At 42.3% G+C, this 26,836-nt stretch overlaps 1 protein-coding gene across 3 annotated transcripts in view; it reads right to left on the bottom strand.

Annotated features, from left to right (window-relative positions):
* The window catches only part of LOC137378111 (cadherin-4-like), a 714,047-nt gene that overhangs the window by 109,013 nt on the left and 578,198 nt on the right, over positions 1-26,836 (bottom strand). For all 3 annotated transcript variants that reach the window (XM_068048209.1, XM_068048211.1, XM_068048210.1), the window contains 2 exons: positions 24,038-24,193; positions 2,529-2,673 (listed from right to left, as the gene is read on the bottom strand). In XM_068048209.1, the coding sequence (XP_067904310.1) occupies positions 2,529-2,673; positions 24,038-24,193 (301 nt within the window). The remainder of the gene's footprint in view (positions 1-2,528; positions 2,674-24,037; positions 24,194-26,836) is intronic.

Here is a 26,836-nt window from a genome sequence, read left to right as displayed (position 1 = left end):
CGGGATGCCGGGGCAGGGGGTGCGGCCTTCCTGCCCAGAGGCCAAATGAGTCCCTTAAGGGCCTCTTCATGCTGCCACTGGGATCTTACCTGTGGCAGGGATGCGTCCGCCGCCCGGGAAGGATGCTTTGCAACACAGGGCACTCTCCCTATGGGCTTGGGGAGGGTCCCTCCTTCGTGGGCAATTTGTGAACAACTTTACCCCACGACACCCTCCTTCCCCCTGGACTGCAGGAACATCCCAGCCTCCCCTCACCGAGGCCTTCCAGAATGGCTCCAGCGACCCTGCCTCATCTATCTCTTGTCCGGGGTTCCAGCGCTGGGCCTGGGTCTGAGGTCTTTGCAGTACTGGCAGTGGCCACCGCTCCTGGTGGCACTGCCAATATTGCTGAGCTGCCTGCCCTCTGGGCGGCATCTCATGGAGGCGGGATCCCCATCTGTAAAGGGATGGGGATCCAGCTGGTGATTCTTTGATTTTAAAAAGACCGGAGGATCGCTCTGGAGGGCACAAAAAGGCACAGGTGGGTGTTACGAGCTCACAGGACAACAGTTTTGCTTGTACTGTGTCTTTATTGAACTGCCTTGAGATGGCTGCCTGCAGTGTGTGCCTCAAGGTCAAGGTTGCAGCAAGCCAGGAAGCACATTAGTACAATATTACATTCCTATCCCAAATAGTGGGGTTCTCCCCGCCTTTTTGATCCAGCACCGGGAGCCCCAACTCCTACACAAAATCCAACCCATAATGTGTAAACTTATTGCACTGGTAGGTTTTTAACCCCGAAAGCTAAGTTATATTGCACTGAGTAAATGCAAGTCTTTTTAACCACAGAATGTCCAATTCTTAAGTAAGGTAAGGCTTATCAGCCTTTTGAAAGCTACATGCTATTTTAATGGACTCAAAACACAATCAAATCCCAGAGAGGAAAAATAAAGTTCATATTATTAAGATAAATAAAATGACTGCTCAATTTCAACATTTGCATACCTTTAATTTCAATGAGATGATTCACTGCAATTTTAACACTGAATTATCTGTTTTGTCAGCCTACAAAAGGTGCATTTAAAACAATTAAAAACACATTTGCTTATATTAGCTAATTTATCCTTTTCTCTAACTGCACAAGCTGTTCTCCAAATAAAACGAATGGAAAAAAGAAGACTGCTCTTGGCAAAACTAGACATTGATTTGCTTAATGTGATACCATGATTTATGGCTCTTGATGAGGTCTGTTTAGGATTTGGATCAGAGCTACAATTAGTCTTTCAGTGTAATTTAGTCCTGTACCTGAGGTAAGCAGCAAGTGTTTTCATGTGGATCATTCACTCAACCTTTCCAACAAAACTAAAACTACTAGCTGGCAACAATGTTTAAATCACTGCTCAAAAGCCCGCCAAATCCTAAACTAACATTATTCTTTTCTCCCCACAATAAGTATCTGTCTGTTTTTTTTGATCAGGAAAGGAATTGGTGGCAGTTCCAATGTCATAGAAGACAAAGCATCTCTGTAAGAAAAGGTCTGGGACTGAAGTCAATAGACCATGTTTGAAAGTTAGACGGGGAGATAGAAAAAGTCAAGGAAGATAAAATATGTAGTATAATAATCAATATTTTGAATTAGTAAAAATCATTACCATAATTTCAATCTCTAAAGCGATAGAGAACTATAGAAGACTGAGGGGTGATCTGATAGAAGTCTTTAAGATTATGAAAGGGTTTGATAGAATTGAGTTAGAGAAGATGTTTCCACTTGCGGATGAGACCAGAAATATAAGGTTGGACTGATAAGTCTAATAGGGACTTCAGGAGAAACCTATGTACCCAAAAAGTAGATTGAATGTGGAAGTCATGACCATAGGAGTAATTGAGACTAATAGCATAGATGCATTCAAGGGGAAGCTAGGTACACCCATGAGTGAGAAAGGATTGGAAGAATATGTTGATGGGATTAGATGAAGAGGGGTGGGAGGAGGCTCATGTGGAGCTTAAATATCGACATGGATCTGTTGGGCCAAATTACTTGTTTCTGTGTAATACAACAGCACAACATGAATTTGCATACAACCAAGTCTAAAACTGTTTTTGAAAGTCTGTAAATAATGTATTAGAAATGTATTCTTTACAACAGTATAAAGCAAAAATAATATGTTTCACAGTGCCATGGACTGGATAAACACTGTCAGTTTTATTCTGTCTCAAGTACATCAATACTTAAGGTCTCCTGTGCCATACATTCTGATCCAATTAAGTGATAACAGCCTTTTTCCAAGTTTTGTCAAAGTTGATCTGTAACTACCAGGTGGCCCACAAGTAGTTATGCCCATTACTGATGTTCTTCCCCCCAAGGCTGAGGTAAAGATCTCAGGTGGGTAATGTCAGCTGTGACCCTGAACTCTATTGTTCTATGCTCTGTGGAAGAATACATTATTGTGTTAACCTGTACAGATGGAATTAATCTTTTCAGTCAACAGTTCCTGGCTAAAAAAGGGATGCGATATGTAGTTTTGTTGGTTAATCATTTCTCTCTTTACCTGGTTTTGATCCTTCAGCCACACTCCCATTGTACACATGGTTCACAAACTCTGGTCTGTTATCATTCATATCAATAACATTGATGTAAAGGTCAATTGGGTTTTCCACCTTGTTTCCATTCATGTCAACTGCATGTGCTCTCAGCTGTAAACACAGAAGCCAAGATATGGTCAAACTATTTATGTAATTTATACAGTCCAACAAATCCCAAAAGACTATTTCACACAAGAGGTATCAAACAGCAAGAATCAGTGATGGATGTTATTATCAATCATAAGCCTCACAGGAAAAGTGAACCCACATTTGGCAATATGCTAGTCAGCATCACAAGGATCTATATGAGTTTGTAAACTATTACAAATTCAAACTACCTTTCCATAATATAGTACAAACCAGATCTTAAGATAATTAAGAATGAAAAGGCTATTCGCTCCATCTGAATTCATCCATCCAGGAAGATCCTAGAGTCCCTTCACTGCAGCACCCAACTGGTTCTTCAATGATTCCAAGGTTTTCACTTCCATTATTCTATCCATTAGTCTGTTCCATGTATTGATCACTCTTTGTGTGCGGAAGATCTTAGTACAAGTCCTAAATTTATATTTTATCAGTTAGAACCTGTTCTACTTGATCTTCGCAAAAGAATCGATTGGAACAAACTCATACCTTCAGGTATTTCAAACAGACAAAATCTTCCCCTTATCAGATGTCCAAATTGAAGCCATGGATTATCTCAAGAATGTTCTAAATGATTCTAAAGAGACCTTGGGATCTAGTGTCGTCAACTCTATTCTATCGGGATTGACCATGCTGGGGAATTGGCTGGATAATACTCTGACAGGAGGCAAATGGATCGACTTGCATGGTGGATAATAATAATATAGGACGATTAATTGATAATATGGTAAGAATTGATTGTGCATGGTCAGTACAAAATGCAGCGAAAGTGCTAGCTGCACCTTGGGGAAGTGGTGGTGTAGTGGTATTGTCACTGGACTAGTAACCCAGAGACCCAGGGTATTGCTCTGGGGGCATGGGTTCAAATCCCACCACAGCAGAAGGTGGAATTTGAATTCAATTAATAAATCTGGAATTAATAAGCGAGTCTAATGATGGCCATGAAACCATTGTCGATTGTTGTAAAAACCCATCTGGTTCACTAATGCCCTTCAGGGAAGGAAATCTGCTGTCCTCACCTGGTCTGGCCTACATATGACTCCAGACCCACAGCAATGTGGTTGACTCTTACGTGCCCTCAGAAGTGGCCTAGCAAGCTACTCAGTTGTATCTAACCACTATGGAGTCAATAAAAAAAGAATGAAACCGGATGGACCACTCGGCATTGACCTAGGCACTGGAAACGACAATGGCAAACCCAGCCCTGTCGACCCTGCAAAGTTCTCCTTACTAACATCTGAGGGCTTGTGCCAAAGTTGGGAGAGCTTTCCCACAGACTAGCCAAGCAACAGCCTGACATAGTCATACTCACAGAATCAAACCTGACAGACAATGTCCCAGACACTGCCATCACCATCCCCAGGTATGTCCTGTCCCAATGGCAGGCCAGATCCACCAGAGGTGGTGGCACAGTGGTATACAGTAGGGAGGGAGTTGCCCTGGGAGTCCTCAACATCGACTCTGGACCCCATGAGGTTTCATGGCATCAGGTCAAACATGGACAAGGAAACCTCCTGCTGATTACCACCTACCGCCCTCCCTCAGCTGATGAGTCAGTACTCCTCCATGTTGAACAGCACTTGGAGGAAGCACTGAGGGTGACAAGGGCCCAGAATGTACTCTGGCTGGGAGATGGAAATGTCCATCACCAAGAGTGGCTCGGTAGCACCATTACTGACAGAGCTGGCTGAGTCCTAAAGGACATAGCTGCTAGACTGGGTATGCGGCAGGTGGTGAGGGAACCAATACGAGGGAAAAACATACTTGACCTCATCCTCATCAATCTGCCTGCCGCAGATGTATCTCTCCATGACAGTATTGGTAGGAGCGACCACCGCACAGTCCTTGTGGAGATGAAGTTCCACCTTCACATTGAGGATACCCTCCATCGTGTTGTGTGGCACTACCACCATCCTAAATGGGATAGATTTCGAACAGATCTAGCAATGCAAAATTGGGCATCCATGAGGCACTGTGGGCCATCAGCAGCAGCAGAATTGTACTCAACCACAATCTGTAACCTGATGGCCCGGCATATCCCCCACTTTACCATTACCATCAAGCCAGGAGACCAACCCTGGTACAATGAAGAGTGCAGTAGGGCATGCCAGGAGCAACACCAGATATATCTCAAAATGAGGTGTCAACCTGGTGAAGCTACAACACAGGACTATCTGCATGCCAAACTGCATAAGCAGCATGCGATAGACAGAGCTAAGCGATCCCATAACCAACAGATCAGAGCTAAGCTCTGTAGTCCTGCCACATCAGCTGTGAATGGTGGTGGACAATTAAACAACGAACTGGAGGAGGTGGCTCCACAAATATCCCCATCCTCAATAATGGGGGAGCCCAGCGCATCAGTGTGAAAGATAAGGCTGAAGCATTTGCAACAATCTTCAGCCAGAAGTGCCAAGTTGATGATCCATCTCGGCCTCCTCCTGTAGTCCCCAGCATCACAGATGCCAGACTTCAGCCAATTCAATTCACTCCGTGTGATATCAAGAAATGACTGAAGGCACTGAAAACTGCAAAGGCTATGGGCCCTGACAATATTCCAGCAATAGTACTGAAGACCTGCGCTCCAGAACTTGCCATGCCCCTAGCCAAGCTGTTCCAGTACAGCTACAACATTGGCATCTACCCTGCAATGTGAAAAATTGCCCAGGTATGTCCTGTACACAAAAAGCAGGACAAGTCCAACCCAACCATTTGCCGCCCCATCAGCCTATTCTCAATCATCAGTAAAGTGATGGAAGGTGTCATCAACAGTGCTATCAAGCGGCACTTGCTTAGCAATAACCTGCTCAGTGAAGCTCAGTTTGGGTTCCGCCAGGGCCACTCAGCTCCTGACCTCATTGTAGCCTTGCTTCAAACATGGACAAAAGAGCTGAACTCAAGAGGTGTGGTGAGGTGTGAGTGACTGGCCTTGACATCAAGGCAGTATTTGACCGAGTATGGTATCAAGGAGCCCGAGCAAAACTGAAGTCAATGGGAATCAGGGGAAAACTCTCCGCTGGTTGCAGCCATACCTAGCACAAAGGAAGATGGTTGTGGTTGTTGGAGGTCAATCATCTGAGCTCTAGGACATCACTACAGGAGTTCCTCAGGGTAGTGTCCTAGGCCCAACCATCTTCAGCTGCTTCATCAATGACCTTCCTTCAATCATAAGGTCAGAAGTGGGGATGTTCGCTGATGATTTCACAATGTTCAGCACCACTCGCGACTCCTCAGATACTGAAGCAGTCCGTGTAGAAATGCAACAAGACTTGGACAATATCCAGGCTTGGGCTGATAAGTGGCAAATAACATTCGCGACACACAAGTGCCAGGCAATGACCATCTCCAACAAGAGAGAATCTAACCATCTCCCCTTGACATTCAATTACATTTTGATCGCTGAATCCCACACTAACAACATCCTAGGGGCTACCATTGACCAGAAACTGAACTGGAGTAGCCAAATAAATACCATGGCTACAAGAGCAGGTCAGAGGCTAGGAATCCTACGGCGAGTAACCCACCTCCTGACTCCCCAAAGCTTGTCCACCATCTACAAGGCACAAGTCAGGAGTGTGATGGAATACTCTCCACTTGCCTGGATGGGTGCAGCTCCAACACTCAAGAAGCTCAACACCATCCAGGACAAAGCAGCCCACTTGATTCACACCCCATCTACAAACATTCACTCCCTCCACCACTGACGCACAATGGCAGCACTGTGTACCATCTACAAGATGCACTGCAGCAACGCACCAAGGCTCCTTCGACAGCACCTTCCAAACCCGCGATCTCTACCAACTAGAAGGATAAGGGCAGCAAATGCATGGGAACACCACCACCTGCAAGTTCCCCTCCAAGTCACGCACCATCCTGACTTGGAACTATATCGCCGTTCCTTCACTGTCGCTGGGTCAAAATCCTAGAACTCCCTTCCTAACAGCACTGTGGGTGTACCTACCCCAAATGGACTGTAGCGGTTCAAGAAGGCAGCTCACCACCACCTTCTCAAGGGCAATTAGGGATGGGCAATAAATGCTGACCTGGCCAGCGACGCCCACATCCCATGAATGAATAAAACAAAAATTTTGCTTTCTCTTATGCTCTGGAACTCCTTTTTTGTTCTCCAGCTCTCTGAAGACAAAAGGGAGTTCGAGAATAAGGCCCATTGTAACACAGCAGGATTGTTCCAAAGGTCTTCTAAGTTACCTGAAAGATGAAAAAAAATCAAAGATGCCAAAACAAAACAAAAATCACTCATGAAGAAATGCAAAAGGCAGCAAGCATGCAAAACTATGAGAATCAGCATGACACATCTTTAGAACAAAGGGACATTGAAAGTTCAGGGATGAGTTAGACAGTGGCCTAATTTTTGATATCTAGTTTGATGCATGCATATTTCTCTTGCAAATCATGAGAAAATTGTAGCTCCTTCAATTTGCATAACTTTGGCACCCTTAATGAGGCTTTTGCTCACAGAATTGCCAACCTCCAAAGATGCTCAACAATAAAATACGAGCTGTGTGGTGCTAGCACGAGGGCCATGGAGTTCCTCAGAGCTGTTCCTGCTTCAATGCCATAACTGCTAAAATCATGCCAGATGTCTTGTTTACACGTGTGAATGGGGTTTCCACCACACTTCCAGTGAAGTGAAAATGGTGGTGCCAGAACAATTCTGAGGAAACTCATGGTCAAGTCCTATTACTGGGAATTTATGAGGCTAGGTATGCAAATGCAAGTATCATAGATTGCATCGTAAAGTTTCCTTGCCTGTTTCCAGAAGGAGACGTTTTCAGACTGTCATATCTTCAGAACTGCTCCAGCTCTACTGCGATAACATTGTTGGATGTGTGGCATAAACACCATTTGTGCATGTAGCATTGGAAATTTCAGACTTCAGTTTTTCTTAAATATGAAACAAGTCAATTCTCTCTAGTTACCCCTCCATAGTCCAAGTACATGCAGCAACTATGACAGACACCAGGGAGATAGTGCTCTGAGAGCTCTGGCAACTAGAATGGGTAGGAAAGATGGAATGGGAAGTGGCTTACAAACCAATTTCTGCTTTCTCCCCATGGGCATGTACCTACCCTCTATTTGCATCCTCTCACAATAATCAGGATCTCAGCAGTCTTTGGAACTGAATCTAGAATATAGCCGAGGTGAGATCAGCCATGATCATATTGAATGGCGGAGCAGACTCGAGGGGCTGAATTGCCTACTCCTGTTCCTAGTTCTTATGCTCTTATTTATGCTGTCAGATGCCTATTTCCTAACAATAGTGCAAAAGGACAGCATCACTTATCTTGTATTACACTTTGTGGCTTCATTTTACAGCTAGACAATTTTTAAAAGAACTCAGAATCATACAAGGAGGAGCCCCAGCTTGACAGTAGTGCTACACTTTCGTGTTATGATGCCCTGTGCCTTTGGATTCCCTGCACAGATACTGCCTATCTCAGCTACGTTTTCTGCCATTAACCAGAAAAACATACTTCCCTAATTGGGAGGGGGGAGAAAAATAAACCAAGGCCAAGCCATCCCAGCAGCAGTTTTGCACACCTTCTCACACTCTGATCAACACCCCTTTAGGCAGAGGCCTGGACAATGGGCAATGCATTGTGACCTTGGAGTGGGATAAAGCGAAACTAAGATTTTAAGAAAAAAATGTACATCAATGGAACAAGGGAATACTGCAGCAAACTTTGTGAAATTCTCATTGAGTTTCCCTAACATATTTGGAGGACAAGTCTGCTTATGCATGGCTAGTTCCCATCAACCTTTCTTTATAAGAAATGTAGAGTTCGATGAGAGAAAGTCTCATAACCTTAAGTTATTGAAATGACATGTCAGTATTTATTGATGTACAGACAATTTCTTGAGTGTCCAGTTTGAAATATAGCAGCCTGAAAGGACAGAAAGTTGTGCATTGAGTTTGATGAAAACCCAATAAAGCATTAAGTTACTGAAGTGACAAATTATGATTTGGGGATGCATAGGAACACAGAGGGTTGTATATGATGGCATACAAGTTGATATAAGGATGAGCCTGCAGGTTGAGTTGGTCAGTCAAGCTGATCATCCTCATTGACAACTTACTGAACAATAATAAATTTATTACTGCCTTTTGACTGAAAACTATATATTAATATTGTTATGGCAAGTGAGGAGGGGTTGGAGGGCTTCCCTCTTTTCCCTCTTCTTGTTAGACCACAACAGATTTCTTTCTTTCTTAAAGTGGATTTACTGGCCAATTCAGTAGGTGTTTCATTACTTACTTGCTATGATCATAACAAGAACCAATCGGACAGGTTTTCTTGAGTTAACAACAAAAAAAGTTAACTTTATTGTACCTAAACTGAACTAATAAAAATAATAAACAACTCACCAACTTTCACTGTCACACACACTCTGGAGATTTATACACATTCAAATAGGTTACAGAGTGGGGAAAGGTAGATTGGTTGAGTTATAGGCCATAAAAAAGGTATACAGTCTGTGGGGTTTGGTGATTTGGCTGGCTTCTAGCTGAATTCGGTGGTCCTGAAGTTTTTAGTTTGAGGAGGTAGATGATTGGTTTGGTGGGTCTCTTGGAGATAGCGATGCAGATGATTTCCTCCAACGGGGTTTCTAATTGTAGCTGGAGTATGCCAAGGTGGTCAGTCAACAGGCAGGATTTGAAAGCTTTCAAGCAGGAATGGAGAGAGAGAGAGGAACCCTCACTTAAGGTCTGCTCATGTCAGAGTCCAGTTGCTTCTCCTCTGCTGCACCAGCTTAAAACCACAGATGGGGAAGGGCTTGTCACATGATAATCACTCAGTGATTCAAATATAGCAGATCGCAGTAATTCTTCTGCTTGCTGAGAGAACAGGTAGTTCCTTTAAACTTCCTGGGTCTTGGTTCTTTCTGGAGATTTAGCAGACATTTTGTCTCTCTCCTCACAAACATTGCAATGTAGGGTTTAGTGTTGCAAATTAGGTGATCATCTTAAGCTGAAAGGATGACTTTGCTGGCAGCTTGTTGTTAGGCCAATGTGGTTTGTTGAATGATAATTTTATTTGGTCCTCTGACTGGAGTTCTGACTTTATATTTTTTTAAAAGACAAGCTGCCAGCAAAGTCATCCTTTCATCTTAAGATGATCACCTAGTTTGCTACACTGTATCCTACATTGCAAAAGACTGTGCAGCAAGAGATGAAATGTCTGCCAATATACCAGCAAGAACCAAGACCCAAGCAGTTTAAAAGATCTACCTGTTCTCTCAGCAAGCAGAGAAATACTGCTAGCTGCTATGTTTGTATGACTGAGTTTCTGCATGTGACAAGCCCCTCCCCATCTGTGATTTTAAACTGGTGTTTTTCTCTGCAGCAAAGGAGAAGAAACTGGACTCTGACAAGTGCAGACCCTAAGTGGGGGTGCCTCTCTCTCTCTCCATTCCAGCTTGAAAGCTTTCAAATCCTGCTTGTTGACTGACCACCACCTTGACTGACCCCGGCTAAAATCAGAAACCCCATTGGAGGAAATCATTCACATTGCTGTCTCCAAAGAGACCCACCAAACCAGTCATCTACCTCTTCAAACTAAAAGCCTCAGGACTACCGAATTCAGCAAGAAGCAAGCCAAATCTTCAAAGCTCACAGACTGTATACCCATTTGTTTTCTGGACTCTAACTCAACCAATCTACCTTTCCCCACTCTGTAACATATTTGTGTGTGCGTAAACCTCTACTGTGTGTGAGAGAGTGAAAGTTGGTGCGTTGTTTATTATTTTATTAGTTCGGTTTAGGTACAATAAAGTTAACCTTTTTCTTTGTTAACTCAAGAAAACCCGTTCGATTACTTACAATGAAACACCTACTGAATTGGCCACTTTAAGAAAGAATTAAACCTGTTGTAATGAAACAAGGAGAGGGAAAAGAGGGAGGCCCTTTGACCCCTCCTCACGAAACCATAACATTGTCTTTTAAAAATGTCTTTTAAAAAAATATATAAATTCAGATCTCCAGTCAGTGGACCAAATAAAAAAAACATTGGCGTAACAACATATATTCATTATGCACTGCTGGTGTTAGAAATGGAAGTCTAACATGGCAGCTAATTTAATGTTGCCTAATGCATCATGGTTAATGTTTTTAAATATACATAAAACATAACTGATGTACAGAAAAAAACAGCAACACTAACAATGGCATTAATAAATTCAGCATTCCTTGCCTCTGATATTGCTCCCAACTGGTAATGAATAAGGGCGCTTTCAATTTATGAGCATCTATCAGAAGTCAAGAAATTTATGTTCAGGAACAGACATCATCTCGATAAATCTAGACATCGGGAAATAAAACTTCTTAAAATAACAAGCATATAAAAATAACATGAGTGAGCAATTTAACGGCACAGTAACATGCAGAAATGCTGTTAGACACAGTGATCTTAGATCACAATGGCCATTAAACTGTACAAGAGAAACATGGCTAGAAAAGGGAAAAAAATCAACAATTTGACTTGGAGAATTTGACCAATTCAATAAGCAGAAACAAAGTCTTTGTTACAGGAACACATCGCTGCACACTGCACTACCTCCATCTCTGTGACTCTTAAAGAAATGGCTCATTTTATGTGACTTACATTTTAAAAGTAAGACATTATTCTTCCAATCTCTGATATTTTGTCATTTCCATATAATATGCTATTGTTAAATAACTTTAGTGCTGGTGACAGTGAGTAAAATGGAATCTTATTCCAGGTTTAGATGAAAAAAATTGACACTCAGTCTAGCCGTGCAGAGCATCGGCTGAACACCCCCTTTACTGAGGTTTTTCTCTTCAATCATTCCCACCCATCAGTCTCCACTCGAGAAGGTGAAGTGTTACTTTAATTAAAATTGAACTGCCACAAATATGGAAATATATGTAAATCAATTCTAAAAATGCTTCCCTTTCTGTATCATTTCCCAACAGAAGCACCTAACTTCATTAAGTTTTTCCACTTGTGCACACATTTCTGAAGATTATTATTTTCACAGTCCAGACACATTTTCCATTGTTATTCGGGTGAGAAAAAATTAAACACACCTGCCAGTTTGCATTCTTTCACATTTTGCAAGATTTTACAATATCAAACTACTGGCAAGAGACGTTAGCATGCAGGCTGAGCTAAAGCAAATAATCAGTGCCATTAGTAAATGAGCAGCTTTTCCAAATGCTAAAGCAGCTCAAGACATTCGAGATTAGATTTTCTTCTTTATTGCCTAGGTACAGGTACAGTGTACAGAGGGAAATTGGGCAAATGGGGTCAAGTGCCAGAAGCAGTTCCCTGATTTTCCTCACATTTCAATCAATGGAAAGAAACTTGTGCAAATTCAGAAACAGGTGTTCAATCCTCCCCATCCGATGTACTTCTCAGCACTGTGCCTAGATGGCGCTTAACATCCAGGCGATAAAGATCAAAATTTATCTCCATACATCGTAATGAAATTTGAAATGTGACTTTTTTTCATAAAATCATGGAAAAATAAGGACTTTTAAGTAATTGTTCTACCTCTAGCCCATTAGCAGATCCAGATAAATGACCACCTGAATCAAAATTGTAGTAATGGAGCTTTTCGGATGTCTGGAATGGCTTAATATAATGTTAAAGCTACAACAGTAAGTTGCACTTCTATGGCGCTGTTAACAGAGTAAAACATCACGAGGCACTTCACTGGAATGTTATGAAACAAAATTTGACACCGAGCCACATAAGGAGGTATTAGGGAAGATGATGGTCAAAGAGGTCAGTTAAGGACGTCTTAAAGAAGAGGGAGGTGGAGGGAGAGATGTTTTGGGAGGAAATTCCAGATCTTAGATACCTGGCAGCTGAAGATACAGCCGCCACAGGTGGAGCGATTAAAATCGGGGTTGCGCAAGAGGCCAGAATTACAGGAGTGGAGAGATCTCGCAGGCTTGTAGGGCTGGAGGGGATTACAGAGATAGAAAGGTGCAAGGCCATGGAGGGATTTGAAAGCAAGGATGAGAATTTTAAAATCGAGGCATTGCTTAACCTAGCAACAGAATTAAAACACTGAAAACACAATCCAAATCTAAAAAGTATTTATCATCCACACACCTTTTTCTCTTACTTTCTTTTGTGTTCTTTTTCTTTCCTATTTTTATATGAATTTCTCTCCTGTTTTCTGACAAATATATCCTTTTCCATCTTTTGTCTTTTTGATAGAAAAGTACATTTTTCCCAGTTTTTACTGGCCTCCTCCATTCAATATCCATTTCGGATCTGGAAGCAACTTTTATTTTGAAATTGCTCATTTGATTGAATAAAAGCCTTTTACCAAGATCCTAGGTTCCAAATAAATGACAAGGATGTAAAAATTGAGGTAGTTGTATCATAGACACGATCAACTCAATCTCTGATGTGTAAAATGGTGTCAAAAAGGGAGAATCACAGCTCAATGAACATGTTCACTGTCTGCCCCCTGAAGACATGCCCGGACCAGTAAACTGATTCACAGCATTCTCAGGTCCTCAAGCATTTTTTTTTTTTTGTGCATTTTCTTCATGTGGCTCTATTTTCATCTTTGAAGAACTTTGAAAGGAAATGTGATTTTATTCTTTAAAATTAAATATTAGATGGCCATTCTAATGAAATATTTTCACACATCTTAATGCACAAATCTAATTTCTTTATTATTTCTCAATAGCTACCTAGTGACTTAACCTGGCCCATGCACCAGCTTGTGTGTTTGCAAACTGAAAGTACAATATTTAGTGGGATGTCACATTTACTTAACGTTTACAACTCATAAGTAAGGATTTTACTTGGTCATTGAACATAATCAGTTTCCTCTATTCCCATCATGTCTGCTCCATTTTTATCGATATGTGTGCTTTGTAGATTTGTGGTAAGAAATTTTACGAGCATCCAAATCAGGCAGTCGGTCGATGAGCCGATTGCTTTGTATATAGGTCCTTGCCGGGCTAATATGGCATCGGGCCGCATATGAAGGGAAACAGATGAGCTGCGGACACCAATTGGGCATCCTGAATACACTTCCCAGTCAGGGCCTGATGAATTTTGGATGGTTCTGATGACTTGCCAGCTGGCAGATAGATTGGGGGGCAGTGTTTCTATGAAGGGGGCAAAGGCAAAGTAGAGAGGGCGAACGCGGGCTCGCAACGAACTGCAGCATTTTTGTGGAACTAATTTTGTGGCCACTTCTGGAGTGGCCTCTAATGACCCCTTTAAGGATCACTGGTTAGGCTTTTCAGGACCTGATACAACTGGGCTGAGCTTGAATGGCACAAGTTCCATCAATTTATGCCTGAATTTTGCAATTGTGTCCTACCACTGGTGTTTGGGTCTAGATTTGCATGTGTAACATCCCCAGTGATAGTTTCAGCCAGGCGTCCATTACACCTAAAAGGCACCGACTTCAAATATGCTAACCAGCATACTTTCAGGGCACTTTAGGTGCTGAGATTGCTACCCAAAATTTGTCCTCGCAATTCATTTTGAACCCCAAAAAATCAAGCAAATGAAGTTGAATTTCTCCACCTTGCAATTTCCTTACATTGTTTGCTCCACTCCACTCAAAATCAACATATTTCTTCCCATGAAAAGAAACAAGAAATATGAAGATATTGATGCAAAAGACATTCTCATTCTCTAAATATCACACCATTGCCCCAATTTTGCAAGGATGGCAAAAATTAGGTTGTGCTGGCCCATTTCATCAAACTGTGTTTATTTTTGTATCCCTCATGCTAATTTGAGCAGGTTACTTGCATATAAAAAGTTTGTCCTGAGAGTCTGGCCTCTAACTTGCTTGGTTTGAAATGAGAAAATCTGGTTGGGCAGGAGCTGTTCAAGGGATGCAGCTCAACATTAAAGGGCAAGATGTGGTGGTGGCCAAAAAGTGGACTAATTAGTCACAATTGCACAGTATAAACATGTGGGCTACCCTGTTCCTTTTACTTCTGAATGGTTGGAAGTGATACTGAACGATGTGTACCAAGAAAGTTTCGCCTTATTTGGGGCTTAGGATTAGCCTAAGTAGAAGCACAGGTGCAAACTATCTGGAGGGACCTTGCAACTAAGTCACTGCAGCCATCCAAGTCCTTCCTACTTGGCTGCAAATGAAGAATTTGTTTGCCAACACCAGGATCAAGGCAAAGGTGAGTGTGCTGCTCATTTTTTGCACGCACTTTTTCTGTTGCCCATCACCTCTGGCTCAAATGTTAGTTGGGAACCATCTCAACCTCTGGGAGGTACCATTTGAAGCTTTGTACAGTATCATTATCCTTTTGCACACACACTTCATTGTGCCAAAGCTGCATTGCAAACATTTCTTGAATTGCCTAGAAATTACAGCACGGAAACAGGCCAATTGGCCGAATTAGTCCATATTGCTGTTTATCCTCCACACAAGTCAGTAGTTCTAATCTCTGCCTATCCTTCCAAATCCCTTTATCCCCTTTCCTTCCACCATCTAACGTATTCTCAAATATTGCTAACTCCAGCAGTGCATTCCACAGCCTCACAACACGCTGTAAAAAGAAACTTATTTTGTTCTTTGTCCTAAATCTCCTACATTTAATCATGTCTATGCCCCTTGTTCTAGAACACTCAGCCATTTGAAACAATCTCTTTTTTATCTACCCTTTCCCATCCGTTTAAAGACCACTATCAAACCACTCTGTAATCTTCTCTGTTTTGATGAATACAGCCACAATTTTCCAAGTCTTTCTTTTATTTTTGCTTTCCATACCAGATATTAACTTACTGAATCTGCGCTGCACCTTCTCTGTTCCTCAACGTATCTTAGTGTGGAGTCCAGAACTGCACACAATACTCCTTACTAAGATTTAATCTAAATTCACCATTAAACCTTGACTTTTATATTCTATACCTCTCACCATCAAACCTAGTATTCTTTTTCTTTCTGGGTCTGATCCACTAGAGGTCATGTTTTTAATGTCTTGGCAACCTGAACACCTAAATCCCTCTGCTCTTGTACACCTATCTGGGATTTCCAACAATCTTCTGTCGAAGTACTTGGATTAGTACTTGGAATTATGATGTTGTTGCTATTACAGAGACTTGGTTGAGGAAAGGACAGGATTGGCAGCTAAACGTTCCGGGATTCAGATGCTTCAGGCAGGATAGAGGGGGATGTAAAAGGGGTGGGGGAGTTGTATTACTGGTTAAGGAGAATATCACAGCTGTACTGCGGAAGGACACCTCGGAGGGCTCATGCAGCAAGGCAATATGGGTAGAACTCAGGAATAGGAAGGGTGCAGTCACAATGTTGGGGGTTTACTACAGGCCTCCCAACAGCCAGAGGGAGGTAGAAGAGCAGGTATGTAGACAGATTTTGGAAAGATGCAAAAGCAACAGGGTTGTTGTGGTGGGTGATTTTAACTTCCCCTATATTGACTGGGACTCACTTAGTGCTAGGGGCTCGGATGGGGCAGAATTTGTAAGGAACATCCAGGAGGACTCCTTGAAACAATATGTAGATAGTCCAACTAGGGAAGGGGCCGTACTGGAACTGGTATTGGGGAATGAGCCTGGCCAGATGGTCGAGGTTTCAGTAAGGGAGCATTTCGGGAACAGTGACCATAATTCCGTAAGTTTTAAAGGTACTTGTGGATAAGGATAAGAGTAGTCTTCGGGTGAAGGTGCTAAATTGGGGGAAGGCTAATTATAACAATATTAGGCAGGAACTGAAGAATTTAGATTGGGGGCGGCTGTTTGTGGGTAAATCAACATCTGACATGTGGGAATCTTTCAAACGTCAGTTGATTAGAATCCAGGACCGGCATGTTCCTGTGAGGATGAAGGATAAGTTTAGCAAGTTTCGGGAACCTTGGAGAACGAGGGATATTGTGAGCCTAATCAAAAAGAAAAAGGAAGTATTCATAAGAGCTAGAAGGCTAGGAACAGACGAAGCTCTTGAGGAATATAAAGAAAGTAGGAAGGAACTTAAGCAAGGAGTCAAGAGGGCTAAAAGGGGTCATGAAAAGCCATTGGCAAACAGGATTAAGGAGAATCCCAAGGCTTTTTATAAGTATATAAAGAGCAAGAGGGTAACTAGGGAAAGGGGTGGCCCACTCAAGGACAGAGGAGGGAATCTATGCGTGGAGCCAGAGGAAATGGGCGAGGTACTAAATGAGTACTTTGCATCAGTATTCACCAAAGAGCAGGACTTGGTGGATGATGGTCCAGAAAAGGGTGTGTAGATAGTCTGGGTCATCTCATTATCAAAAAGGAGGTGTTGGACATCTTGAAAAACATTAAGGTAGATAAGTTTCCAGGGCCTGATGGGATCTACCCCAGAATACTGAGGGAGGCAAGGGAGGAAATTGCTGGGGCTTTGACAGAAATCTTTGTATCCTCATTGGTTACAGGTGAGGTCCCAGAGGACTGGAGAATAGCCAATGTTGTTCCTTTGTTTAAGAAGGGTAGCAAGGATAATCCAGGAAATTATAGGCCGGTGAACCTTACGTCAGTGATAGGGAAATTATTGGAGAGGATTCTTTGGGACAGGATCTACTCCCATTTGGAAACAAATGGACTTATTAGCAAGAGGCAGCATGATTTTGTGAAGGGGAGGTCGTGTCTCACTAACTTGATCGAGTTTTTTGAGGAAGTGATGAAGATGATTGATGAAGCAAGGGCAGTGGATGTGGTCTACATGGACTTCAGTAAAGTATTTGACAAGGTCCCTCATGGCAGACTGGTACAAAAGGTGAAGTCACACAGGATCAGAGGTGAGCTGGCAAGATGGATACAGAACTGGCTTGGTCATAGAAGACAGAGGGTAGCAGTGGAAGGGTGCTTTTCTGAATGGAGGGCTGTGAGTAGTGGTGTTCTGCAGGGATCAGTGCTGGGACCTTTGCTCTTTGTAGTATATATAAATGATTTGGAGGAAAATGTAGCTGGTCTGATTAGTAAGTTTGCGGACGACACAAAGGTTGGTGGAGTTGCGGACAGTGATGAGGATTGTCAGAGGATACAGCAGGATATAGATCGGTTGGAGACTTGGGCGGAGAAATGGCAGATGGAATTTAATCCGGACAAATGTGAGGTAATGTATTTTGGAAGGTCTAATACAGGTGGGAAGTATACAGTAAATGGCAGAACCCTTAGGAGTATTGACAGGCAGAGAGATCTGGGCGTACAGGTCCACAGATCACTGAAAGTGGCAACGCAGGTCGATAAGGTAGTCAAGAAGGCATACGGCATGCTTGCCTTCATCGGTCGGGGCATCTTTCTTTTGGGCCTCCTTATCTCGAGAGACAATGGATACGCGCCTGGAGGTGGTCAGTGGTTTGTGAAGCAGCGCCTGGAGTGGCTATAAAGGCCAATTCTGGAGTGACAGGCTCTTCCACAGGTGCTGCAGAGAAATTTGTTTGTTGGGGCTGTTGCACAGTTGGCTCTCCCCTTGCGCCTCTGTCTTTTTTCCTGCCAACTACTAAGTCTCTTCGACTCGCCACAATTTAGCCCTGTCTTTATGGCTGCCCGCCAGCTCTGGCGAATGCTGGCAACTGACTCCCACGACTTGTGATCAATGTCACACGATTTCATGTCACGTTTGTAGACGTCTTTATAATGGAGACATGGACGGCCGGTGGGTCTGATACCAGTGGCGAGCTCGCTGTACAATGTGTCTTTGGGGATCCTGCCATCTTCCATGCGGCTCACATGGCCAAGCCATCTCAAGCGCCGCTGACTCAGTAGTGTGTATAAGCTGGGGGTGTTGGCCGCTTCAAGGACTTCTGCGTTGGAGATATAGTCCTGCCACCTGATGCCAAGTATTCTCCGAAGGCAGCGAAGATGGAATGAATTGAGACGTCGCTCTTGGCTGGCATACGTTGTCCAGGCCTCGCTGCCGTAGAGCAAGGTACTGAGGACACAGGCCTGATACACTCGGACTTTTGTGTTCCGTGTCAGTGCGCCATTTTCCCACACTCTCTTGGCCGGTCGGGGCATAGAGTATAAAAATTGGCAAGTCATGCTGCAGCTGTACAGAACCATAGTTAGGCCACACTTGGAATATTGTGTACAATTCTGGTCGCCACACTCCCAGAAGGATGTGGAGGCTTTGGAGAGGGTACAGAAGAGGTTTACCAGGCTATTGCCTGGTCTGGAGGGTATTAGCTATGAGGAGAGGTTGGATAAACTCGGATTGTCTTCATGGGAATGACAGAGATGGAGGGGCGACCTGATAGAGGTTTACAAAGTTATGAGTAGCATGGACAGAGTGGATAGTCAGAAGCTTTTTCCCACGGTGAAAGAGTCAGTTACTAGGGGACATAGGTTTCAGGTGCGAGGGGCAAAGTTTAGAGGGGATGTGCGAGGCAAGTTTTTTACACAGAGGGTGGTGAGTGCCTGGAACTTGCTGCCGGGGGAGGTGGTGGAAGCAGATACAATAGTGACGTTTAAGAGGCATCTTGACAAATACGTGAATAGGATGGGAATAAGAGGGATACGGACCCCGGAAGTGCAGAAGGTTTTAGTTTAGACAGGCATCAATATCGGTGCAGGCTTGGAGGGCCGAATGGCCTGTTCCTGTGCTGTACTGTCCTTTGTTCTTTGAAGTTACAGTGGCCAATTGGGAGAACACCCAAAGAAATTCTTAGCATTGATCATTAAAGATTTCAAAACATTGTCTGCCACAAATGTTAAATTAACTGGCCTGTAATTAACTGGGTGAGCTGTGCCTCCTTTGTTGAAAATGGGTACTGCATTGGGTATTCTCTCATCCTCAAGTATACATCTAGCTTCAATTGAACCTTGAAATATAATTCTTAAGGCCTCTGTCATTTCTTCCCCATTTCCTCCAGGATCCTTAGATGTATCCCGTCAAGTCCCAAATAGCTCTCAATTTGTCTGCATGAAGTGAAGGAAACTCCCTGCCATTTCTTCACAAGTGATGGAATGGTGGGTTCACCTGAAGCTTAAGCTGAAACAAGCTCATGTCCTACTGTAATTATATATCATCAGCCTGTTTGAGGGCTGTCTTTGAGTGGTCAGTTTTTTCAAAGCTGGTGGTCAGCTTTTGTTAGGTTTCTCGGTTCATCTGTATAGTAAGTTATAATTTGTTAACATACTTGGCAGATTTCAGTACTTTGGTCTACTTTCCAGCTGTACCTATATCTTTTTACTGGTATGTTCATAGACGAAGTTGGTAGTGCTCTCACCGCTGAGTCAGAAGGTCATGTTCTCAAGTCCCACTCCAGGACTGGAGCACAAAAATCAAGGCTGACACTCCAGTGCAGTACTGAGGGAGTGCTCCACTGTCAGAGATGCCACCTATCAGATGAGACGGTAAAACCCAGGCCCCATCTGTTCTCTCAGGTGGATGTAAAAAGATCCCATGACACTATTTCAAAAAACAGCAGGAGAGTTATCCCCAGTGTTGCTGCCAATGTTTATTCCTCAATCAACATAATTAAAATGGATTATTTGGTCATTATCACATTATTGTTTGTGGGAGCTTGCTGTGCACAAATAGGCTATTGAGTTTCCTAGATTACAACAATGACTACACTTCAAAAGTAATAAATTGGCTGTAAAATGCTTTGAGATATCCAGTAGTCGTGAAAGACGCTAAATAAATGCAACTCGTTTTTTATTGTTCTTTTAAATATAATTTGAGTTTATCTCATACTCTAAGCAAGGATGTAATGCTGGAACTGTATAAAACACAGTTTAGACCACAGCTGGAGTATTGCGTACAGTTCTGGTCACCACATTACAGGAAGGACATAATTGCTCTGGAGAGAGTACAGAGGAGATTTACAAGAATGTTGCCAGGGCTTGAATGTTGCAACTATGAGGAAAGATTGGATGAACTAGGGTTGATTTCCTTGGAACAAAGGAGGCTGAGGGTGATTTAATTAAGGTGTACAAAATTATGAGGGGCCGAGATAGAGTATGCAGGAAGGACCTGTTTCCCCTAGCGGAGTGGTCAATTACCAGGGGGCACAGATTTAAAGTGATTGGTAGAAGGATTAGAGGGACATGAGGAAAAACGTTTTCACCCAGAGGGTGGTGGGTGTCTGGAATTCACTGCCAGGTGGTGGAGGCAGAAACCCTCAACTCTTTTAAAAGGTACCTGGACATGCACCTGAAGTGCTGTAACCTGCAAGGCTATGGACCAGGTGCTAGAAGGTGTAATTAGATTGGGCAGCTAGTTTTTTTGACCGGCACAGACACAATGAGTTGAATGGCCTCCTTCTGTGCTGTAATTTTTCTATGGTTCTATAGTTCCATCTTTGTTTTCCTTATCCCTTTATCTCTTTCCTTCTCTTTTGTTTTTACTGTGCCTATAGGTTCCATAGGCCCTTTTCTTCAATTTGAATGTAAAATCTTTTAGAACGATTACTTTGCTGTTCCTATTCATGTTCCTGAACTACCCATAAATTTCCTCTTTCATTTCCCTCCCACAGTTAGGGGTTCTGTGATACAACCTGGCTAATGTAACAGTCCCTTTATTATCTTTGATCTGTAACCAAATTAATTCTGTCTGAGCCTCTTTTGTGCACATCAGTCCTCTGCAAAACTACCAACTTATTCCAGGACAATTAGCAAAGGGAAGGTATTCTATACAGTATACCATGAAACAATGCTTGAGTCAGAAGTCTGCAGGTTCAAGCACATCTCCAGAGATTTGAGCATGCAATCTAGTCTCACATTCCAGTGCAATGAGGGAGTACTGCACTGTTGGAGATGCAGTATCTCAGATGAGACTGTTGGAGAAGTTATACCAAGTGAGATTGTGCTCAGGTTCCATTTTGAGCTGAGGACTCATATAGTGATTAAAAATAGATAGTGGATGTGATTTTCCCTGGACACTTTAGGCACTGAAAAGCCTCCAAAGTGGCCAAGATGGGGACTTGAGCTGCAATGCTGGCTTAGTTCATGTTTAGCCATCTTGGTAAAGGAGTTGAAGTGTGCACTAGTCCTGGCCACCTAAAGGATCATTAAGGAGCTGAGGGCTAATTAAATTGCCTGCTAGTGCTCATTCAGCGCAGCATTTTGGTGGCGCAAGCCTCAAATAACACCTTTGCCTCAAATAACACCATCTCCAAACAGCAACCAGCTGAATAGGAGAAACAAGTCATTGATCAGGATATGGAGTGCTACTTAAAGCCCTGCTCAGCTTTCATTCTTCACTTGCTGCTGAAGTTTGAAGGTTTGAAGAGGTCTTTAGAAACACATCTGGAGACTTCCTGCAACAGTTGGTCAAGATTTCAACAACACTCTGTCAATATTTGTTCTTGAAATTCTCTGAGGACTTCACTTAAAGAGAGTGTGCGCTGTGCTACTCTACCTTATTGGACACCTTATAGGATTCACCAGAAGAAAGGGTGCTTCTTGCCGGGGGTCCCCTTTGGTCTGGAGGTGGAATGAGAGGAGGACATGAAATCAGCCAGAGCAGCACAGCTGCTGCAGGAGAAGAGGCAGCGGAGGGCGAGATGGAATCCTTCCCCATTGCGGTACAGGTCATCCCTCCTTGTCTGGACTTCCAAAACCTCCAGTGCCGTGTCAGAGAACCTGTGCATCCTCTGACTTGGTCCATAAGCCAACCTGAAACCAACCACTATGTGTCATATGGAACACTCCACACATCCAGTGGAAGTTGGTGCGAGGAGCCCATATATACTGCTCCATGAAAATTTTCTCATCAGTGCTTGAGTGCTAAACCTGCAGGTTTTAGTAAGTCCAGGCAAGTTCAAATTATGGTAAGCAGCAATTAGACCCAAAATTGCATGTGAAATCCAAACCTTTAAACAGGCGTATCTTAATAGTACAGCACGCACGTAGTGCTTGTTTTCACCTTTTCACCAAAATAACCCCAATGTCTGCAGAAAACTGCTCATGCAGGCATTATCTGGAGCATCCAGATCACTTCATACCATCAAGACCGTTCCATGTCTTGTACAAACCGGAATCATTAAGAAAGTTGCGTATTCTTTCGCAGTTCTATCCTTCTAGTTGCTAAATCAATCTGTCTTACTACTACATAAGGAGTTGCATTTATCCTTTCCTCTAGATGTAGTTAGATGCAGCTTTTATTTATTTATTTAGAGATACAGCACTGAAACAGGCCCTTCAGCCCACCAAGTCTGTGCCGACCATCAACCACCCATTTATACTAATCCTACATTAATCCCATACTCCTACCACATCCCCACCTTCCCTCAATTCCCCTACCACCTGCCTATACTAGGGACAATTTATAATGGCCAATTTACCTATCAACCTGCAAGTCTTTGGCTGTGGGAGGAAACCGGAGCACCCGGCGAAAACCCACGCAGTCACAGGGAGAACTTGCAAACTCCGCACAGGCAGTACCCAAAATTGAACCCGGGTCGTTGGAGCTATGAGGCTGTGGTGCTAACCACTGCGCCACTGTGAAAGAAAGCCATGGATTTCTACCATAAAGTCAGTGAGTGCCTGGAATTCTGAGCTAATGGAACATAATGGAACATAAGGATTAAAGTCACAGATGATATATGATGTAATCACCTGGAGCTGAGGGTAAAATAATCAGACTCTTATAATGCGGTAAAGGTAAATCGAGGGTTGGCCACTCAACCAACAAGTTCAGCAAATGGAATGAGACTCCCCACATCTTTGCATCACATGTTGTTTGAGTATCATTTCCTCTAATAAATCTATAAGCGTAAGACTCTGCATCTAAAACTCTCATTTCTGGCATAATAATGATATCACTATGATAGATAATCTGGCCATCTATCTCATTGATGTTTGTTGGGCCTTGCTCTGCACAAATTAGTTCTCATGTTTCTGAGTGCCAGAGAAATACAAGCTATTTCTTTCTTATTTAGTTTATATCCAATTGAAGAAAACTGCAAGTACTGACATTGAAGCAATGAAGGACACAAGATCAACTCGCAAATGCAAGGCGCTAACAATTTGAATTTCTCCAGAAATAATGTTAGATACTATTGAAGAAAACTGACCAATAATTAATAGATTTTGATTCGCAAATTTTTCAAGACAGTCTAAATTAGTAGGCATTAGATATGCCACCATTCATCTGCAATATGAATATGGGAAACCCAACATTTGTGACCACTTTGAAAAATCAAACTGGTCTTCTACATTAGCCCAAATACTGCATTATTTTAAGAATAAAATCTCCTAAAATTAGCACTTTTTGGAAGAATTAGCAATTTTCATGCAAGTGCTGTATGCCTTTTTAAGTAGCAATAAATAGGATTATTTTCTGTTCTTACTCTACTAGCATGAAAGGTAGCTTGACGTGGACAAAGTAAAAATAAAACTGAAGGGTGGTATCTTACATGAAAAGATGCAATATCCTCTCGATCCAGTGGTCTTGTGACATGCATTTTACCAGCAACCTGATCAATATTGAAGACCTCCATGGGTGGCTGATCTGCGCCAGGCCCAGTTATACTGTATCGGATCTGGATCTCCCTGTCTTTATCTGACCGAATCTGAAATGAAAACACATTATGAAGTGTTGACAGCTTATCAAAAACACCAATAGGTGATCTCAGAAAAGATGACTATATTAGGTGGCTATAATTGGGTCGCAAATAAGTTTCTAATGTATAACATTTTATATGCCATGCAATTATTCAATGAGAAACTAAAGATATTTTTTGGAAACAGTATTATGATAGAAAATTCACCTGCTGAATTGAATTTTAAACTTACTCAAATTTGTAGACAATAGATAAGTTGACCAAAACATTCATTCAATTGGAATATTCCACTTCCAAATCAGCAAAGGAGTTGCTCGTCACTTTTAATGACATTTGAAACTATGTGCTTAGTCCCAGGTGAACAATTTAGAACAAGTTATTAAGGTTAATACTTTTCACTCTCTTGTAATAGGCATAATTAAAAGTTCTATTACATAAACAAAAAGACTATTCCTGTCTCATGGCAAATTTAGAAATATAAAGGAAAATATTTCAAATGTTTAACTATTAAATAGCCATGCTTTAATATAAAATGGAGCATAAACATACAATCTTTCACCTCAAACATCAGTATATACTGATAAATAACATGGAAACGAATGTTTATGATCGTCTCAAGTCTGCTGTAAGTACCTTCACTACTGAGGGTACTTTAATGTTTCTGGAAAATATATGTGAAGGAACTCTTTTGTAATTTTCAGATTTTTCTATTTAAGTTGGACAAATAGAGTTGTAGAACAGGTATTCTTTCACCTTCTCTGGCCTAGACTCATGAGATAAATGTGTCCTCTCTCTGATAATTATAAATCACAAATAAAATTTGTTTGGCCAGGTTCAACCCACTCCCTAGAAAGCACAAGTCCACAGCACAGAACTTCATAAAGACAAAAGGTCTCTAAATTAGTAAAGATAAATCCACAATGATTGAATAGGGAATACACTTTTGAGGTTGAGTTCAAGGTCTGGTCCTGGGACAGAGTAAAAGGACTGTTGCACTGAACACGTCCCAGACTTTGGAGAGGTCAATTCTAAAATTGGATGCAAATTGTGCAAAAATGTTTAATTTTTCCAAGATGAATATCTCTCATTTTGATCAAAACAAATATTCTCAAATATTTTTAAATATACAAGATGTGTTGAAATATTGTCTGGAAGATCACAAGTTAGATAAAATATTTCCCTAATAAATTTTAATGAGTGGATAATGTTCAGTAAGATATGAAAATTTGAAATTAGTCTATAACGTATTTTCAGATTAAAGTATACTATTGTTTACAATAGTTGTTCAGTATCCAATAGGTTCTTCCATTTGTGATGCTTGAAACATATTTGATCATTTGCTCTCTAGGACACATTGCCATATAAAAAATGCACTTCCTTAACAATTTTCCTTGTAACTACATTTTCATTGTGGAGTTGGAGAACCACAGTTATAAGACCTGAATTGCCCCCTCCTCCTTGATGACCATGGTTTAGATCTGGTTTAGATCTAGCTCAGATTAATGGGATTTTTAATAGTCTCCTGCCACTACTGCTTGCATAAAACAGGCACACAAGGAAGCACAACTATAGGGAACTATGACAGAATTTTACGCCACCCCAAAGAGCAGGCTGGTGGCGGGGAATGGGTTAATATGGAGCGGGAGGGTCCGGGAGCCCTTCCCAATCCATCTCCCTCCTCCGCCGCCACTTTAGGTAGGGTGGTGGTGGCGTAAAACAGCCTGCCTACCCCAGGCCAATCAAGGCCCTGAAGTGGATTTTACACGTGGCAATTTTGCTGATTGGCCGACAACTCTATTAGGTGGGACTTCCTACCTCAAGCGGGTGAAGTCCCGCCTCACACCAATTATAGTCCGCCAACCTGCGAAATACAGGTCAGATCCTCAGGTGAGGCGGAAGCAGGCTCGCCACTGACTTTTCAGTCAATGGCCAGCTCCCGTCCACCTGGGGTAAAATCCCAGCTATATGTTTTGGAAAAGCATTAACAGAAAACTAATTATACTGCGCTCAATTTAATTTTGTTCTTGTATGGATCCAGTTTGTTACACATTCATAGCCTATGTTAATATTTAAATCTATCCTTTGACTGCTTCATGATATCGTACTGCTGCTTGGTTCTCCCTGGTAACGCACCAACAAACTTATTTACATTTCTCAAGTAATGGCCCATATTTTGCTGAAAAATATTGGCATCTGATTTGACGCATGTGTTTCTGGCTGCCTTCTATCTTGTGAGATGATGGTTTGCACCTCGGTGGTCAACTCTTTGTTAAGCATTGCCTGGTGGGGCTTAGGAGCCCCACTCTGGCATGGCATGTTTCTGCCACACTTGCTTCAGATGAAGGCAGTGGGCTGAAAAGGTGCAGCAGGCACTGGCCTCTCTTTTCTCTGGGAGCTCTTCTCAGCCAGCTTTCTTCTTCTGGTTCAGGGGTACGTTTAAAATAGTTAGTTAGACTCTTCACCAGCTCAGGTTTCTTTGCTTTTTGTTTGAAAGTGATTCCCACCTCTGAAGCTAAGCTTTTAAATCTTCAATTCTTAATTTATTGAACTTATCATGGGATATCTCTCCCTGCTCTACAAACACCTTAGCATTAAATGCAGCCATCTCTTTTGTTTCTAGCACCGTAGAGAAAACAGAATACAAGAAAACCT

Source organism: Heterodontus francisci, chromosome 16 (genome assembly GCF_036365525.1).
Source record: "Heterodontus francisci isolate sHetFra1 chromosome 16, sHetFra1.hap1, whole genome shotgun sequence".
NCBI classification, from domain to species: domain Eukaryota; kingdom Metazoa; phylum Chordata; class Chondrichthyes; order Heterodontiformes; family Heterodontidae; genus Heterodontus; species Heterodontus francisci.
This window is presented reverse-complemented; position numbering and strand designations above follow the sequence as displayed.